We start from the raw sequence: 19,825 nt of genomic DNA on the forward strand, positions 1-19,825 counted from the left end.
GCTGGCTAGCTGTGAGGTATTGAGCTGTCTACCTATCGTCCAATCTATTTTAGGGACATATTACCCTGACGACAGCTTAAAAGTTGAGACAAGCGTTATTCAGTCGGCCTCTACATACTTCAAATAAAGGGGGGACATGAAACGCCGGTGTACGATCTACCATTGTAGTTAGATTCCCCGGCGCTGCAAGGCCTTACGGCAAGACTAATGAACTGCATAAAGTGAGGAGAAATCTTCCTTTAGCAGTTGATATTATTACTCCTGAATAAGAAAGGGACTCACAACTTCTAGTACTGCAAAGTGAAGGACCGATTATTTTGGAAAGGGAATAAGTGAAAGCCTGGGTGACATCTGGTCTCACCGAGACATGCACAGTTTAGTAGTTAGTCATGTGCTTCAGATTTTTAGATAATCTACTATTTATTTCACTTGGAAATACTTTTTTTATGTGTGTCTACTGTGACACTTTGACAATTTATTTAACTCTTTGTTTTGGTTTTACTAGCCCTTAAGGCTCCTTCTTTACACTTTTGCTGGGCAGCATGACCTCCAGGTCATACCAGTAACCTCCTAGCTCTTCAATACATCGGCAATACACATTCTACCCGAGACTTATGCCTTCTTTCGTCTTCAGTAAAGTCTCAAGGAACTGCATTAGTGACAGCAGAAAGCAAAATCCAATTCTAAAGGAAAACTGTCCTAATTCCCTAATGCTGAACCTTAATGTGACGGAAGGAGGATACATGCTGCTGAAAGAATTAGTGACGGAACCTAAAAGAAGGATTAAAAATGTCTACCTCCGACAGCTACCCCAATCCCACGGTCAGCAAAATGCCATTAATAAATGAAGCGACACCAGCCGTGGATCATCTGGGAAAGTTTGTTACGGAGCTGTCTATGATACCTTAATGAAGATGGCATTTATGTAAACAGGCGATACCTCCTCCACTTCTCTACTAGTTGGATAGTCCCCAGGTAGTTGAAAGGGGCGGGTTGTACTGAAGTGAGAACAAAGTGGCAAAGGGGAATATAAGCGAAACGGACAAGAAGAAAATTGTTAAATCTCATATGTTGTTATACGACTCTGCCTTTATGCCACTGTTCCTACAACTAGCGATGGGCATGTTCAATGACCGGCGCATTTTCTCTTTCGCCTATTCAGTTCCCAATCAGGACAAAACTTTAAATCCAGTTGAATCGTCAAGAGGAATCTGTGACGTTGCCGTCAAGTAGATTCTCATTTACATGGAAATTTGAAGACTGGAAATGTTAATTCGCTAGTTCTTTTCCTTACAGCACTGACTACGCTGTGATGGCTGAAGCAAATGGCTAAGGAGAACGCGAGCTACGGAGCTCAAAAGGAGAGCGATCTATGTAATGCTTTGATTGTTTAGCTCTCCTCTTTGGTTTCAAGGGCACTTAAGGCCCAGCTATTGGTCTTCCGCCCAGTTGCATGGTCTCCGGGCTGCACAAGCAGTTCCAAACCCCTCTACACGTCGCCGATACATATTCTAGCCTAGTACTAAAACTTATTTTAACTTCAGGGAAGACACAGGAGGCTACATTATTTAGGAGCCACATAGCACAATGAGCCCGTTTGCTGTTTCTTAAAGGAGTTTCTATGAATGATGACAAATTTGGCTAAATTGCAACGCATATTTCATTGAGTATTAAAAACTTCACGTTTTCATCTTTGGCAACTATATTTAAGCAAGCCGACATCGGAAACACGTGATATCGCCTGAGATTTGGAGTTCCGATTTGTCTTGCACCAAAATCTGGTCAAAGGGGTCCAGTAACACCCCATTTTGTAGTGAGAAAGTGTAAGTGTGTGTGTACATCCATGTGTGAGAAAATGGATTTCAAAGGCCCCGTTCCGAAAATTTCACACCCAAAAGGCGATACCAATTCTCAGACTAGCTTTAATCCCCTGCTTTTACATTAAATTAGAAATTTTCTGTGTAAATAGTATTGTAGCGCCCTGGGATTTCCCTGAAGACGAAAAAAGATATAATACTGTGCCAGAATATGTATTGCCGACGTACGGAAGGGCAGAGTGGCCACTGTTATGGCCCAGATTTCAGCATACCCAGCAAAGGTACAAATTTGGAACCCCTGAGCGGCCCCTATACAAAAGCCTACATTTAAATAAACATTTAACGTACTACTCTATTATCCGACGTGTTTACCACCATCTTTTGGTAAGAGCTTATTTCGGGTCACAAGGACCTGTGGAGAACTAAAAACGTCCGCATAGTTAGATGTAACTTCAGCGTTTTCAACGGTCACACATTGCTTTGGTTGTTACAATCCTCCCTGTAAAATGTAAACATTCGAGAGACAGGGACCAGTACTGTACTTTACATTTGTGTAATACTTTATTAATGATAGAATGTGTCGTGGAGTTAGAATGAGACTTTAAAATATCACACATTGAGTCAAATTCTGTCTTAAGAACATGCTGCCGAGCTTACTCTTGCACAAAATGACCTTCCCTTCATAATATGCCAAACCGTCCAGGGCTGACTTCTGGTTTACTGTTGAAGAAGTAACCTTTCTGCTCACTTCTTCACTGGCAGGGCGATTTATCACAATCAGTAGGAATGGTTAGGAAGAATTTTTTTCACCTTCCCATTACCCCTCCAATCAAATTGCTTTCAGGCAAACAAGCCTTCCGAAAAACCTCCCTGCCTCGTTTTTTGTCGACCACTGGCAATTGGTGGTTAGTTGTGGCCAAAAATTCTTCACTAGCAAACCTACGAAGAAAATAGTGCCATTCAAGCAAAACAGACCGTATCCTTTCCAAAGGGGAAAAATAGGATTTTTCACAAATGTTTTATAACCGAATTAAGGTTAAGTATCTAGCACAGTGCAGATCTAGTTAGAATTATAATTAAGACTTTATTATTGTGGATATTCACTCTGGACTCACGTAGCCGCATTATGGGAGGAGCTAGTGGGGAACCAACAGGCGTTGTCATCAATAATGCCTTGGCCCCCCTTCCCATCTCTGATACAGTCTACGTTCCCCCAAACACACATCCACTGAAAAGTCTATCAATCAAAGACTCCCTCCTTCGTTTGCCTTTCTCCAAACTATCGTCTGCCACGGTTATTGTTCGAGGCGCACGCAACCCCTAGTCGATCATTAGGCGGATACGAATAATGTAGAATGATAAAATTAACCCTGAATAAAATGGATGAAGCCTTTAACACTTAAGTTACAGTTGGAAGCCCAAAAATCGCTTTATTTCAGTTGGATAGATTGGTTTCAAGATTTATTTTAACCACATGGAAACCAGTCGCTAATAATGAATCCACAAGGCCTCTATAAACGGACACCGAATGGGCGAATCAAAGCCTGTCTTTAATTACTTCCTTTTTCAGTTTGTTCAGGTTATCTACCAACTCAATCTCAGGTCTTGCCTTTTATGTGGGTGATTTTAGACGGTAAAACCCTTACATACTTTCAAGGCATCGATCTTTGTACTGTTAGCTCTCCAAAATCACTGAATGATGATGTTTAAATACCAAACAACTGGGTGGCAGTTATGCCAATAATTTAAATATTATGTCCTATTTCGCTTTAAGACTCTCACCACCACTCAAGTAACCAACAATGCCAAGGTCGACAAAAAGTACAACTCATGCACCCACCTTGCATTTTTAGGTAAATCATAAATGCCACTGCCCTACAGTACCTAAAGCCAACCGCAATCAGTTGATTGGAAGCGTCATCGCAGTGCAACTCTGATGGCATAGCCAAGTTGCTAACCATTTGGTGAAGTGCCTAACAGAACAACTTGGTTCATCCCAACCAACCTAAGTATCGCTACCTTCGGAGTGTAAGTAATGGATGAATCATCTAACCTAGCAAAGTAGGCCATGCATTTGCCGTTTGTAAGGCGCATGGTACTACAATACGTTGGCAGTTTGTTTAGCTCTCCGTTGTATTAACGGGCCAATTAGGGGCTCCGCTATTATACCTTGCCTGCTGGTCTGGCCTTCGGACTATGCCAGTGGCCCCTAAGCGCTTCTGTAGGTTGACAATAAATATTTTGTCCGAGTATTCTGTCTGCATTTGTCTTCAGGGATGTCTAGGAACATTACATTCATGTAAAATAGGATTCCCCTGATATTACTTTTGGGGCTACTGGCATGGGTTAGAAGCTAGGCTGCTAGATGAAGATAAAATGGGGAGGCTCTAAGTGGCCTCTCCACCGAAAAGGAGAGTTGAACAAACACCTAGTGTATTGCATAACCCCTCTCCTCTTTTGAGCCTCGCCCTCGTCGTTCCCTTTGGTCAACCCACCATTTCAGCCATCACAACGAAGTCGATGAAGTATGAAAGATACCCACGGGCCAACCGTGACAGTGACCGAAATTTTGTGCTACTGTGGAATTTCTTGACTGCAAGGTTGCTGATCCCTCTTGACAATTCTACCGGATCTGTAATTTCGTCTTGTTTGGGAAATGAATATAAGGATGAAGAATGTGCTCCCCATCACTAGTCGAGGGAATACTGGCCTAATTGTGGAGTCATATAACAAAGGGTAGGATTAAACAAAATTTTTATGATGGCCATTTCGCTTCTATTCCTCCTTGTCACTTGGTTCCCACTTCAGTGCAACCTAGCCATATCAACTACCTGGGTTACATTCAACTAGTAGAGAAGTGGAGGAGGTACTGCGCGTTCACCTAAATAACATCGTCATTCCAGTGTGGTCGAGAACTCCGTAACAAACTTTTCGAAGTGGTGCATGGCTAGTGTCGCCCTAGTTTTTAATAGAGTTATTACTGAACATGGGACTGGGGTAGCTGTCGATGGTAGACGTTATTTTCAGCCCTCCTACCTTCCACCCTTCTTCCGTCACATTAGGTTTAGCACTTAGGAAAGGGAGCCCGGAGAGCTGCCGTTTAGGTTCTGGTTTGCCTTACGCTGCCAAGAATGTAGCGCTCCGACACTTTTCTGAAGTCAAAATAAGACACAATTCTCGGACATTTCGAATTATTGCGCAGTAATGTTTTCGTTGAGTTCACATATTTGTCCACTCCAAAGGGGAAATGTCTACTTTAAGGCAATGATGTTTGCGTATACAAACAATTGACACCAGCCGGCAGATTATATAAACAGCATCTTTCTTTTGTTAAGTAGCAAAATTAACTGGGTTTTAAGGGATTTTATATCATCAACCAGGCTAAGAAGGCTGTTAGTCGATTAAATGTTACTCCACTGAGACCCGGCCGATTGGTTTACTAGAAAAAGGAAAACCCGCATTACTAGAATAGAACATCTGACCCCACTACTTTCACCACTAACATCTATTAATATACATATTTTTTTTCTTCATTAGGAAATGGGAAAAAATTCATGGGGTCATAAAATACAACTCCTTAATTATTCTAACCACATAAATTAGCGTTTAAAATTAGTTTTAAGATGACCTTTGTCCACCAGCTGTCGGGTTGATTAATCAAAGGTGAATGGGGTGAATGGAAGGATATTTTGAGAATGCCTGCGGTTGGGACAGGTAAACAGCGTTTTTGACCTTTGTGCACAAATTTAACTACAGCCAAACGTAATTCATTAGCCGCATTCTGCTTTACTGTTTGATGTGGTATCTGTAGCGCCTCGAAACTTCCCTGAAGAAAACGGAGGACACGAAACTCAGTAATGTATTGTTGATGCAAAGAGGGATAACATTGTTCCTTAGGTATCCTGTTAAAAAAAACCGACAGTTAAGCAAACAATAAATGTTTTGCAGGATCTAGTAATGTTTGATGAATTAGTAATGATATGTTGATGCACGTTGGAAAATACACTCTCCTAACATTTATGAGTCAGAATGCTTAATGATGCCTTCAAATTACTCTGCTAAAGGAGAGGGAAGAAAGAACATACATAAGAGCGTTAGAATATTGTGCCCAAATTCTCGTTCTTCTTTATTAAGTCAGCTCATTTCTGCCCACAAAAATGGTGAATTATTTTACAAATTGCCAGTTTACTGTTTTTGTATTCGTATTCAATCAGCTAAGACTACTCATTCAGTTTCTCCTCTTTCAAACACACAAATTCGGTGCGTCCATTTTGTTACTTTGTTCTGCTTGTGAGGGAATTTGATGAGTCCGCAGCTTGGCGCTGCTTCTTTTGTGTGCATTGCGCTTTCAACGTAACCTCGAGCAGCTCACAAACACACACACACACAGGCGACCAAAGGGAACCAGCTAGAGCCGGCGATTTAGCCATAACGCGCGGAAGGCCAAGCAGTGCAATGAATCACCACTACCACCAAAGGAGCTCTAAGCCATAGCGCTGACGTGGCCATGCCACGATGACTCATCCCACCTAGCGAGAGCGGTTGCAAGCGCATTTGCGCACGCGCGCCCCCTCTCTCATTGGCTGGTGGTGGCGTGCACGTTTCGGACGAGGGGCTAATTGGTTAGCCTCACTCACGGACGGGTTGTCTATTGGCTGGTGTGCATTTGCGAGAGCCAAGTAATTGGTGATGAGGGGATAGAATGTCTGGCATTACGAGCCAATCGAAATAGGAGACGTGTCAAAAGCAGTATGAAAGCAACGCGGGATGAAATTAGGTTTCTACAACTCAATACCGTCTGTTTGAAGAAGGGTTTTTGTCAATTTCTAAGGACTTATAAAGTCAGTAGCTCACTTTTTTTGAAAAAAAGGGAAAAGCTAACCAGTGCGCACTTTAAGGGGTAAAATGCAGGACATTCTAATTGAGCAAATGCTATCAATGAGCGGTAACTTGGAGTACTTTTAAACATATAGATGTAAAGCACTTTAAGTTGGTGCATTACAATAATTCACAGAGAATCTATACACTTGTAGACGGGACAAAGGAGAGGCCAATCTTTGAATGACACGTTGGCATGCATCTAGAAAACTATTGGTTTTAATTAAACTGCCTATTTTCTATGGCGATAAAATTACGTTACTTATGTATTTAAGTAGCAGCACGTCACTTAATGACAGCGTGGCAATTTGAGAAAAACGGCAAAATTTATCACCTCGGGGTTATCTTATTTACTTCAAAGCAATTGCAGCTCGTGATGCTGATTTCTTGCGGCAGCACCACCTGCACACAATTTCAAGAATCATTTTTTTCCGTGCATGTTGATTTCACCAGTGTCTTCACCACTATGAAGATTTTTCATAATTAAAAGCTGCATGATATATAATAACTAGGCATGCTTTATCGCATACCACAGCATAATCCTCGGGTGGAAAGTGAGTTCACTAATAAATTAGTAAAGGGTGGGGGACTAGTAGCAAATGTGGTATGCGTTGGGCGCCATGAGACTACCGAGTTGAGGAAAACTGAAAATTCGGCCTAATTCATATCCATAATTGAATCTATTGCATATGTTACTATGGCCATAAACCACGAATCCAAGTTGAGCCACCCACAAAAACCAAGGTATACATAAAAATTGCGCCAAAATTCTGTACATAAAAAGCCGCTTCTTACTCAAGAAAGGAGCTAAGTACTTAAACCCATCACAGTTATTCATGCCTCTTGTCCAAAGCTCAAAAACACAAAGGAAGATGGAATGCACCGCCCAGTTACAACAGCCTATAGGATTAGGAATTCATCCTACCAACCCTACTCCGCTACCTCATTAACCGGTAAAGATGGAAGCCACCATTAATGCATAACAGTAACAACGTGCAGGCAAGCACTCACCTGCACTTGAACAGTGATGAGTTTTCTCCACCAAATATTCAACGTCTACCTCGGAGTCCCCACAGCTCTCATCGGTGTAGTTACCAGTTCCCTCTCTCTGGGCTTCTTCTTAAGGGATTCAACAACCTTCCTGGGAACTTGTATCCTTCTGTTCAGCGTCTCTATCACTGACATCAGCCACTTAGCTCTTTACGCCTTTTATCATCTTACCGAGGACCTAATCCAACATACACCTTCACCACGATTAACAGTTCTTGCAATCACCTTCTACGGTCGCAATGTCTTCGAGATGGCGCGCAACTGGCTGTTAGTGGTGGTGGCATTGGAGCGCCTCCTCTTTTTCCTCCGCCCAATCGACTTTGTACAGTTGTGGACGCCAGCCATGGTCACAGCAGCAGTGGCGGTGGTGATGGTGTCAGTACTGCTGGTGGGGATTCCATCGCTCCTCTACCAACTGCCTGATGTGTCACTGGAGGCGGAAAGGAACTATAGAATGGCGTATACCCTCGTGGAGTGCTTCTTGTTGACGATTCTACCCATTGTGTCCATGATTGTGCTCTTTTTGGCTACGAGAATGCAGGTATGGTAGCTGAATAGATGATTTGTCGTGCAGATATACGCATTTAAGAACTCCTTTTTGAATCAAAAGTGGTTTAATTGGGTTATGAGTTAGACTAATGAGTCCAAAAGTCTGCCTTGAAGGTACTAAGAGGTGTGTGAAAATGAACGGAACTGATACTTAGGATTCACCCCAATTTACTTTCTCATAAGATTGATGCTGATGTAGATAGCATTATCCTGGTAGGTGAAAAAAACGGCCCTGAAACACAATGAGATATGCAGCGATACCGACAGTAATGCAAAGCGCGTGATGGGCATCCTGCAGACGATCGTGGTGACCTTCACTGTTTTCATGATCCCTTGCTTCTTCAGCAGTGTGCTGCATTTTTACTGCCAGTACTATCAACTCTGCACCTCGCCCATCATGGAAGCCCTGGAGAACGGACTGATCGCGGTCGCTAAATACTTCTCCATCGTCGTCTCCACCTCAAATTTCTTTATCTACATCCTCCAGTCTCATGGCTACCGTCAGCGCTTGATCTATATGCTTCGACTGCAGCGCTTTCGATGGTTTCGGGCACACGGTGACGGCGGTGTGGAAAGGATGCAAGACACAACTGGAGGTGTTGGTAATACCGAAAGAGGTGAAAGACGCGATCGAAATGATAGGAGTGGTGATGATGCTGAACAATAAAGTGTGTTTTTAAAAGAACTAATGAATTTCGATCCAAACCTATTTACTTAAATTCAAATAGAGCTACGAGAGAAATAAAAGAGAAAAGAAGGCAGGGGTTGATAATTTATCTAGCACATCATAAATGATTTTTAGACATTAGTATTACAAATCTAGGACTGAATCAATTAAAATTTGTCCAAATAGATTCAATGAATAGGGTACAAGTTAAGCACCAACTCAATCATTTACTCATGCCTTTCCAATACATGCATTCAATTAGTAGCAACAAAAACAATAAATGCTATTTAGCAATCATTTTATAAAATGGAACAATACCAAGCATATTGTTGAGTCACAAATCATTCCTGAGGAGGAAATAAGCTATAATATTAGGGGAGAATAAGCATTTGCGACATGCCGAAGGGCTGAGGGAGCCCAGAGGCCATGCCGTCGGGAGGAAGGACAATAGCGAAGACTTAAGTGTCCGTGAAACCAAAGTGAAAAGTCAAACTGCTAATTAATGCATTGCTAAATCCTAAGTATTCTAGCGAATCGAATGACGAATTTCTTCTTTAGAGAATTTCTCCGAAGTAAAATAACCAGAACCTATTAAACACAAATACGCTCACCGGTGGTATTCATTCTCCGATACTCCGACTGCTCCAGTGTAACATGACACGCCTGTATGGCTTTCTCCGGGATCTTTAGACAGGTTCCAGCTTTACGTATAACTTTAATCTCATCCAGGATATCTAGTCCCGCGAAACCCAGAATAGCGGACGTGTAGGACTGTGGAAGGCAGTCATGCAATACAAATTTGAAAACGCCATTCTGTACTCCCTATATCTCCATGAGCAGTAAAATATGCAATGATTATAAATATAGCAAGATTTGCAGATGTCAAAGCCGAGGCAGGAATTTGTGTTTGGAACTCAGAAATATTACAGTAATATGTTAATTGCTTACTTTAGTAAATAGGCTATAAAGGGCCTTTACAGTTTTACCGCATCCTCAATCCCTGCCAGTAGCCCCCACCCATTCTGTAAGCAGACAATAACTTTTCTTTTGGAGCATTATGCCTTCTTTCGGCTATAGGGAAGTCTCAGGACTCTACATTTCCATCATTAGGGTAGCGATTGTACTGGCAAAGTAAAGTAAAAAGATTTTTGGAAAATTATTGCTTTCAAGATCCGAAATCCGGCCTAGCTTCAAGTTGAGGTAAGGTAAGACTTTTTTGTTGCAGCATATCGAAAAAATGGCTCTCCTTAAGCAGTCTACCCCAAATTAGGTGGACATTCAAAGAAGGAAAGTTAGAGAGAACAAATAAATCAGCGGAGTGGCTTCACAAGAGTGAACTTCCTGAGTGACTTCAACTGCAGTGCAACTGAAAATGGACTATTTGTGCCAGACAAAGAATAGGCTTCCGTGTAGCCACTTATTACAGCTAGAAAATAGTTAGGAGTCCATCCATTTGTGTTACCGTCTAGAGTTTGCGCGACATGAAGGAGGATACTTCGGGGACCATAAATGGTGCCTTTTAGGAGAAGCAATTAGTTTTCTCTGACGTTTCAGTGTGGGCTAGATTACACAAAAAACGGATTCTGAATCTCTGGAAACACATGTTATTTTATAGTGTCCTTGAAAAGACGCGCACCTGTTTAAATAATTTGAACCACGCAAGCTTACTACTAGCTAAAATATTAGCCTAACCAAGCAGTTAAGAAGAGCAGCATAGCCTAGTATTTTGTTTAGCCGTGCGTTTGAACATACGGACTCTTCAATTCCCGCTGGTTGTGCCTTCTCTCTGGAGCATGCCTCAAGAGGCATGATACTAGTCTCCCACATGTTCTTCTATGGGACTTCGATTTATAGCTGTAGTGATTTGGTATTTTGTCTGCAAGTTCAACCACAGGCTGGAATTCCACTTTGAAAGATGACTTTCGAATTATGCTATTAGGGTTTCAGGTTTTCTAAGCCTTACCAATATGGTCTCCCAGGGAAGGGGAGGGGAAATTCGAGGCGAAGTGGGACCCTATCATTGCCGTGGAGAGCTTAAGATGGTGCTATACAGCTGATGTGTACAAGATAAGCAACAAGTTAGAGCCTAGAATTTGGTCGACAGAATTTTAAACTATAAAACATACGGTGGACGTTTCAAAGCTACTGCGATCTCACTGATCTGGTATAAGAACAAGAGTAGGCATTAGCAACAGTAAAGCTTTACAAGTAAAAACGCTGAAACCAAAATATAACGATAGACTTGTTCAAGAAACATCCAAATCGATGAATTTGGCTTAATCAAATACACAATCTTAGCCAAAAACTTTAACGTATAACATATTTTTAGTTAAAAATGATAGGAAGAAAAAATTAAAGGCAGAGTAAACGATCGGATAATGCGAGAATAACTCTAAAAATAACCAGATTTGAAATATCTTTTAAGAGACGATAGCAGATCGTTGCCCTAAAATTAGCCCAATAAAGAAGAATGTGTCTTAAATTAAAAATATATATGCTAAGGCGAAAATAATTGATTGCGACACACATATCAAGCATTCCATAAAAACAGAATTTGTTTTGTCTATTTGTTACCCGCCAAACCTGTAATGAGGCGTGCGGATCCTGATATCGGCGATTCTGGCAAGAAGTTGGTCATCCTCTTGGAACAGGCGTCTTTGGAGTCTGTGAAGGGGGCGGGAGGTAAAGAATACCAACTCTTGAATCCGGATAAACACAAGGACAGGATATTAAAATCAAATCGTGATGTATCAACGGTTCGGCCCGATATCATCCATCAATGTTTGCTAATGCTTCTAGACAGTCCACTAAACAGAATGGGTATGCTTCAGGTAACTAGTCCTATGAATAGTTTCTCTTGATATGCCAGTTCTCCGTTGTTGTACATAGCATGCTCATGCATGCGCATGCATGTGGTTTTAATAATCCTGACTTGTTCACATGCTGTTGTTCGGACATCATGTTGTGAAGCTCAGGGAAACCGAAAGCTCTCTCCTCGTCGGGATAGTGCTCACATATCCGCCCTCAATTATTGGATTGTTATCAAATTGTGCTCCAATTTCGGAATTAGAGTCTTTGTATTCCAGGTTTATATTCGAACTCAAAAGAACATTATCATCGAGGTCAATCCAAAGATCCGCATTCCACGTACTTTCGATCGTTTCTGTGGCCTAATGGTCCAGCTTCTTCACAAGCTTTCGATCCATGCTGCTGAAGGAAATCACGAAAAACTTCTCAGGGTTGTGAAAAATCCCATTACTCGGTACTTCCCTGCCGGCTGTGCAAAGATTGGCATGTCCTTTTCCGCAGATAAAATCGTTCACCCTTCCGAAGTCCCTTCTATGAGTCGGTTGGGCACCTCGGAATCCATCGTGGTTGTCATCGGTGCAATGGCGCATGGGTCGGTTGTCTCTACAGCTGGTGACTTCCTCGACGAGGTGGTATCAATTAGTCGGTTCCCGCTTTCCGCTGCTCAAGTCTGCTCCCGCGTATGCACAGCGTTTGAAGAGGCCTGGGACGTGGAAAAATTTGAACCACCTTCTTTGTCATCGGCTTAAGAAGAAATCTATCTATTGTCACTTCCTTGTACATATGTATATTTTCTTGTTTCGTATTATTGTTATATGCTACTTTTCATCGATTAACACACTCCTTAAGGTTGTTCTCTCGGTGTCTTCGCGCACGCTTTCTAGAGAGTCCAACCGAGTCATCGTGTGTAATATTAACGAATCTTCTTCCTCTCGTTCTGTGAGGTAGAGGAGTCCAATTCAGTCCCGTTCTCTAAGAGGTGGGATTATTGGAACACTTTTTGATGGTGCTCTGTCCTGGTCTATCCTCATGTCATGTTGTGTGCTTGTGAGGGAAACGCCAGGTAAATTGAACTTCGTTTTTCACTTTGTGTGGAGAGGCGGGACACTTTGTTTCATCTTTGAAATGTGCCTGTGGAGATTTTGATGCGCAGAGTATGGGCTTGTTAATCATATTGTATTGTATTGCGAAACTGCTGCGAATCTCCTAAGCTTCGTCATGACTACGTTTGGAGATACATTTTGGTGTGGGCGGCCGGTTTTTGCTGTGGTTGGGAAAGTGAGGTATGTATTACTATTTGTACATCTTTTAAATTGTTCTTTATGGAAGACGCTGAATGGCGTTCGTTAAATGCTTATCAACATTGTCTTGTGAATTATAGGGTACACGTTGCTAAGGTGTAGCCTCATGATTTTGCTTCGATGGTTAGGTTTCATTTATGCTGAATTTTGATGAAACTGTTTGAGGTTTAATCGAGTGCCCGTGGATAGGGTTGCGCTTTTTAACTGGATTTTAAACTACCACAGTTAAACGTTGGGGCGGCGTTGGCTTCTCCGATTCATTGCTTGTGGGACTCCATAGCTGAAAGTTTCGTTTGCATTAGGGGGTCCGGTTTGGTTTTTTGTAGTGTGGATAGATTGACGTCTTGAGGGGATGTAGTCCGATCTATTGTCGTGTTGCATGGTTTGCTCATCAGCGAAATGGAGAAATCGTACGTCGCATTCCTTCATTTCTTGGAAGGGGAAGTATTTGGTAAATTTGTTGAGAAGACCGACGAGTAGCGTTGGCTATCCTGTGTATCAAGTTGCGAGTTGCAAGTGTTCGGTGGGTTTTGCTCTCAGTGTTATTCTCTCAATCGCTTTTCAGATGTCATTAGGTTTCAGTGAGATATGATAGTGTGCATTCTCCCTAGAGAAGGCAAATCACGAGTCGTGTCAAATAGTGTGGCGTTTGAATGCATCCAATTGAGAGTCTGATCGGTGCGAGCTCTTGGATATGGCCCAAAAAATTTTACCATTCAGGTGCCAATAGCGGGTGGCAAAGTGTCTGGTGGGTCAGTTAACTCATAAAAAGGTTATCCAAGGCGACAGAACGCGATTTGTCTGCGTGATAGTTGTCGTTACAGGGGTCGAGGATGCGTTCTTATCTGACGTGGAAGACCGAGACCCTCTGCGGGTTGCTTTCTAGTAGGGCGATGTGGACGCCAACTGCATAGCGTTTCTTTCCTCCTTCAAAGGGATGGGATATTGTAAAAATTTGGTTGCTTGTTTAACTCCCAGTTTTAGTAACAGGCCAATTTGGGGCTCCGCTATTACACCTTCATTGAGCGGCCTGGCCTTCAGGTTATGCTAGCGATCCCAAACCCCACTGTACATCAACAATACATATTTTACCCGAGTACTGCGTCTTCATTCGTCGCTTCGGAGCGCTGTTTTAGTGGTGAACCAGATTTTAAAGAACTACTATCCTTATTTCGACCCCTGGGTGATAAATCTTAGCAGGGTAGAAGGAGGACGAATGCTGCGGATGGGAGAATCTGTGACGACTTCCAAGAAAGAGGGTTGAGAATGACGTCTACAGTTGGCAGCAACCCCAGTTTCATGTTGCGCAAGTTTACTATCAACTACTGAAATGACACTAGCCATGAACCACCTAAGAAAGTTTGCTACGGAGCTGCCTGCGGTACCCGCGCAAAGAAGTCAATTAAGTGAACGTGCGACACCTCTATCCCTCTACTAGCTGGATAGGATTCGGATAGATAGGGGTGGGCAGCACTGAGGTGAGAACAAAGTGGTAAGAAGGAATATGCCCAAAACTCTACTCCTACAAAACTGTCGTGAACCCCATCCCTTATTAGACGACTGTTTCTAGGCCGGTATTCCTATGACTAGTGGTGAACAGGTGCGATGGCCAACCCGTTCCCTTTTCCCTCAGTGCAGTTCTCAAACAGGACGAAACTTCAGATCTAGTAGAACTGACAGGGGAGGTTAGTCAAGTTGCGGTCTAGTGTCTTCTCACTTGCATAGAAAATCGGTTGGTCCGTGAGGGATTTTCCTACAGCAAGAACTACCTTGTGGTGGCTGACGAGGGAGGTCGATCAAGGAAGGCTCCGAGGGCGGCGCCCAAAAAAGGAGAGGGGGGCAATGTAATATGTTAATTATTTGCTCAACCTCTGGTTTTTGTAACAGGTCGCTTAAAGGCTTGGCCATTGTTCTCATATTGAGCGGTTTTCTCTTCGGACCGAACCATTACCCCTGCTCCCTTCGGCAGGTCGGCAATATACATCCCACTCAAGTGGTTTGTCTCCTTCCGTCTTCAGGGGACACTCGGGGAGTACAGCATCGCTAAGTGTATACTTTTGACAAATTTGAATGCATTGAAGCCGCATTGATGTGATGTGATGAACCGCCCAACACCGACTTTAATTATGTTTCGTTGAATTTAATCGTCATATTTAATGTCACAAAACCGTGTGTAATTTGTGATGCTTGATGTCAGGAATGTCAAAAAATGGGTTGGAAGCAAGTACCTGCATACGCACTGTAGTACGGGTGTCCTGTTGCCAAAAGCGTAAGTCGAGTGAATAAGTGGAGCCGACGTTGTAGCTTTGGTCACACGTCTACTTTAGTCTTATGGGAGGTTCACCGCATACAAAAGTGGCTACAATGAATGATCTGCAACTCAATATAATATCATCCTGGTGGATGAGGCTGTAACTGTGACGCCATTAATCATCCACGAGGCACTCAACTCTTGAGGTTATCTTAACGGTTCATGATGTAAGTGTGCCGAGTTAATCACTCGAAAATGATCTCATCGATTATAAAGCAGGTCTTTTAACTTTGTGGCATAAGCCAGAAATGACACGTTATCCATCATCTGATATGCAAAAATTAATGAGCAGTCGAGTACTTTCCGAATATTTATAAGAAACAACATTTTAATACGGGTTACGCTAAAGAAACAATGTACAGCGCAATCAACGCACCAAGGATGTAAGGATATGCCTTTTAAACATCATATATAAAAGCCGTGGATAGCTCTATAATGTGCACATTCCAGCCTTCCAAAAGTTCTGTCACTTCTTTTAGAACACGAGATCGGGGTGACTGCCAAATGTGAGTATGGCTTCAAAACCCCGCCTTGGCGGATGTGGCCATTCACATCAAACATCTCACTTTCGTGGGGTTAGAATTTGGATTTTAGTCAAAGTTATTAGGGGATTGTACCTTCGGATCGAGTTTGATTGCAAATGTAGTGCTCAGAGTCATCCGTGAAATCGAAATAACCAAGTACCAATATGAAAACAGCCATTTTTGACTTTCAAAAGCCGAGCAACTACTAGAAGCTTTAGCCGCTAATTGTCATACTTGGTTTTAATAATACCTTAAAGTTGTTTTATCCATATCAATAGATTACTTTTACAATAGGGAACACAAAGTTGATTTATCACACAGATAAGTAGAAATTACCGACAACGCCTAGGAAATCCAAGTGCCTGTAAAAATTAAAAAGATGTTTATCTGCTGTTGGTAACATGGCGAAGTAAAATAAGGAAGGATTGTTTACTTGACTATTTCATTAAATGCGTAGAATTGTGAAGTGCTTAGCGACCTCACAAGTGACAGTAGAGTCTAAGGTTACGTTAAAATGATTTGTAAATTTAAAAATTTGAGGTTTTGCGGCCTTAACACTCATATTATCAGCTAAATTTACGCAGTACAAAATTTGCGGTTTGTTACACTACGCCAACTAAATGCCCAATCACGATTACCTAATTGGTACGTTCCCCTAATTGGTCCTCTCTCTAGGCCAGATTTTGTTGGGACAACCTCGCCTTCGCCGTCGCCCCGTGGCTGGGTTTCGCTGTGCTTAGGGTAGCTCCTCTTGTTCTTACATTTAAACTTGCTTATTTCCAAATCAGTTACTGCGCTTGAATATTGCATGACATGTTTTCGTTCTACAAGTATTGTCACTCTTGCATAGGTCTACCTTCATTGATATTCACTTTGATTATTCTTACGCAATACATTTGATCAAACCATAAAACGTCAATTTTAGTTTTTTGCCCGTTTTAAATACAACGACAGTAGTGCTCACCAATACCATAATCAAGTAATTTCACACGAATTTCTGGATGAGCCGGAATGTAAAAATGTTTTTGTCACTTTGCTGCGGTTTTTGCATATAATTTATACTATTCCTATTCATTGGCTCATATCGGCAATTGTTCTTTGCCGTTGCTCATCAGTCATATTGACTTGGGGTTTCTTTTGACGAAATGCGATATTACCTTGAACTCATTCGTACTACTTCATTTTTGATGCCTGTTTTTCGATGATAAATTTACAAAAGTTATTTATCGTAACCTGTAAGCAGGGTTTTGACCTGTCTATTTTTCTTGCTACAATGCTGAGAACATAGCAACATAACTGGCCTTAGCTAGTAATATAGTAATGCTTTTAGGCAAAAAATATGTCTTACTTTAATCTTGAAATGATATGCAAAAGCCCCTGGGAGACAGACAAATAAATGCCTATTGTTGCCCCAAAAATCAAATTTGAGAAGCATAGCAACGCTTTCCAATCTGATGTGAATTGATGAACTTTGCTGTTGTTGCTACTACACGCTTTTCAGACATAGCCAGTAATCAATCATTTGTTATTCAATCCTGGAGTATTTCATCTTTCAAACGGTTGATTTTTCCGTATGTCTGTTTAAAGACATCACTAAAGTGTAAATCGTCGTGAAAGTTGATCATATCAATCTTCATCCGTTCTGCATGACTTTTGTAAAAACGTCCCGAATTCCAAATTCCGTGTGTCTAGAAAATATGTAATAAGCTTTAACTAATTAGTCTTCTCAAACTTCTCAACGTGATTGCATATGAACGTGCCTGTCTCCTACGTTAATTATTGAAGAATTGTTCCCTAGGCCCTTTAGAATTTCTGCCGAGCCCCGCAGAATCCACTCAGTTTGTGCTTTTAAATATGAGAATAAATTAACCTAACTTACTGCTTTCTCTCTCAACCCAATATACTGTCACAGTAGTTTGGTGACATATTGAGGAGGATAAACAGCTTTGTACTGGCAGGAATCACTAAAAAAACTGGTGCTGCAAGTAAACGTCGTCATCACTATTGCTGCTGCCTTTGTCACTGTTGATGTTGCCGGGGTTTTCATGTGCGATGAGAGTTTGTGTGAGCCGGGTCGACACGGCGGCGCCATTTGTCAATTCGATTGTCATGACCTCTAAGGTGTGATACAAGTACACTGTTTTTTGGATTGACTCAACACAGGTCATGTCTCACTAGCAAAAAATAAGGCAGCTCATTCTGATCCCTTTGTTAAACGTTGTCGTAGCGGCGAAAAGAGAATAATGAAAAGTTATGATTTACTATCCCTTATATTGAAATTTGGCATCATATCACTCCAAACGCCTTCTGAAATAGCGTCTTGGGAGAACTCAAACCTAAGCGACCCGATAGGGCAGTTGTGTAAATGGTTTGCCTGTTTATAGGTGTATGGTGAAATTTTTTACAAAGGCAAAGCAAATTTAAGTAACAACGAATTCAAACTCTCAAATTTAATTAAAGTAACGACTTGCCTAACATTTCAATCCCTGATTGAGTCTTTCGAATTTAGTTCAGGTAGTTTTTATCAAACCAATCAGGGATTTCGTCTACAGTTTGTTGACTTGAATCCTGTAGTAGCGATAGCCTTGATATTTTCGGCATATTTTAGGGTAAATAGACTAGTTCTAAAACCTTTTGATAACGATATCAAAGGAGGCGAGAAAAGATTTGTTTGAAAATGAAGGTGAGCCATAGGATAATCCTTTTTAATCTTGCTGTGACTTTTTGTATAGAGATAGCGAAATGGAAACGTTTTTTAATAAACTATTTGGAGGGAAGTAGTATGTGCTTTTGGGAAGAGTTTCACAGCCATGATGTTTTGGTAAAGTCGGTATTATTGAGTCGCTCATTGCTTTTTAGCTAACATCTAAACTTAGCACTAAGTGAATAAAGCTATGATTTCTTTTACTCTGAGGTTGTCTGGATTTGTATGATAGCAGTAGCATCGATTTCCTGGATTTCTTTTGATGTAAACAGGCAATTTCTGTCATTGTAAGAAAACAATAGTTATGTAAATTTCCTTACAGGTAAGTCAAATTTTCAATTAATTCTAATAGGGATCGTTTAAAGTAGTAATTCCTCTTGCTTTTTTATCCTTGAATTTGAAGTGATGTTAAAGTGAATTGCCGTATGAATTTTGAAAAGGTACCATAAATACGTCGTTGAAGCCGAATTGAGGCTTCCACGTTCTTGAACTATTCTCATGCACGACTCTTACGTAGCTAGATTGCCCTAAAACCTTATCGGTTGGTGATCAAACTGGCTATCCCCTATACCTCCTTATTGTGTGCTGTGTTCCTTAAATTCTGTTAGGATAGCTTCAGATTTGTCAATTAGGCGTTTAGATTTGAAAGCACTATCAGAAGAGTACGCATTTGCTACTCTGCTTAGATTTCACTTGTTCCGAACCATTTTAGAGGGTAATTCTACGTAAGCCTTCACATTCCTCAGGTATTCTCGTTGCTATTTTTTGTCGAGGTATTAATATTAAATGAGCTACATTCAACTCCCAAAAGTCGGTTATGATAAACTTGAAACATCGAAGGGACACAAGTGATCTTCTATTTTTGTGTGGAGCAGAACAAACAGTTAATGCTTATATGTAGCTTTTGAAATGACCAAATTCCTGAACAATTTCTACTGCATCCCAAATAAATGTGGTCTCACGGTGCGCGCATAGACTCAGAGATTGATACAAATCTATTGTTAACAAGAAGGAGGATCAAAATTTTACCAGCCTATCAGTCTAGTCGTATAAATGCATGAAAATAAGGAGGTTATCACACGCTCTCTGACCTCACTGTGACATCCGCTAGCGCCAAGCTTACTGACCTCCCCCTTCCCCATTCTCTGTCATTCGTTATTTACGCCACGACGACCTCTCGGGGTGTGAGGACAGTAAATGTCTGCACACACAGCCA

General features: G+C 41.5%; 2 protein-coding genes across 2 annotated transcripts; both read left to right on the forward strand. All coding sequences in view use genetic code 11, as the record gives it.

Annotated features, from left to right (window-relative positions):
* Positions 1–7,995: 7,995 nt before the first annotated feature.
* EGR_09959 (hypothetical protein) lies at positions 7,996–8,961 on the forward strand (the record flags this gene model as incomplete). Its single annotated transcript, XM_024499208.1, has 2 exons — positions 7,996–8,133; positions 8,782–8,961. The coding sequence occupies 2 exons, from the start codon at positions 7,996–7,998 to the stop codon at positions 8,959–8,961; spliced, it is 318 nt and encodes a 105-aa protein (XP_024346373.1).
* A 2,588-nt stretch (positions 8,962–11,549) lies between these two features.
* Positions 11,550–12,518, forward strand: EGR_09960 (putative ribosome biogenesis protein NEP1; the record flags this gene model as incomplete). The annotated part of the gene is made up of 2 exons (XM_024499209.1): positions 11,550–11,792; positions 12,048–12,518. The coding sequence occupies 2 exons, from the start codon at positions 11,550–11,552 to the stop codon at positions 12,516–12,518; spliced, it is 714 nt and encodes a 237-aa protein (XP_024346374.1).
* Positions 12,519–19,825: the final 7,307 nt, after the last annotated feature.

The sequence above is a fragment of the Echinococcus granulosus genome (genome assembly GCF_000524195.1).
Source record: "Echinococcus granulosus chromosome Unknown EG_S00179, whole genome shotgun sequence".
NCBI lineage: Eukaryota > Metazoa > Platyhelminthes > Cestoda > Cyclophyllidea > Taeniidae > Echinococcus > Echinococcus granulosus.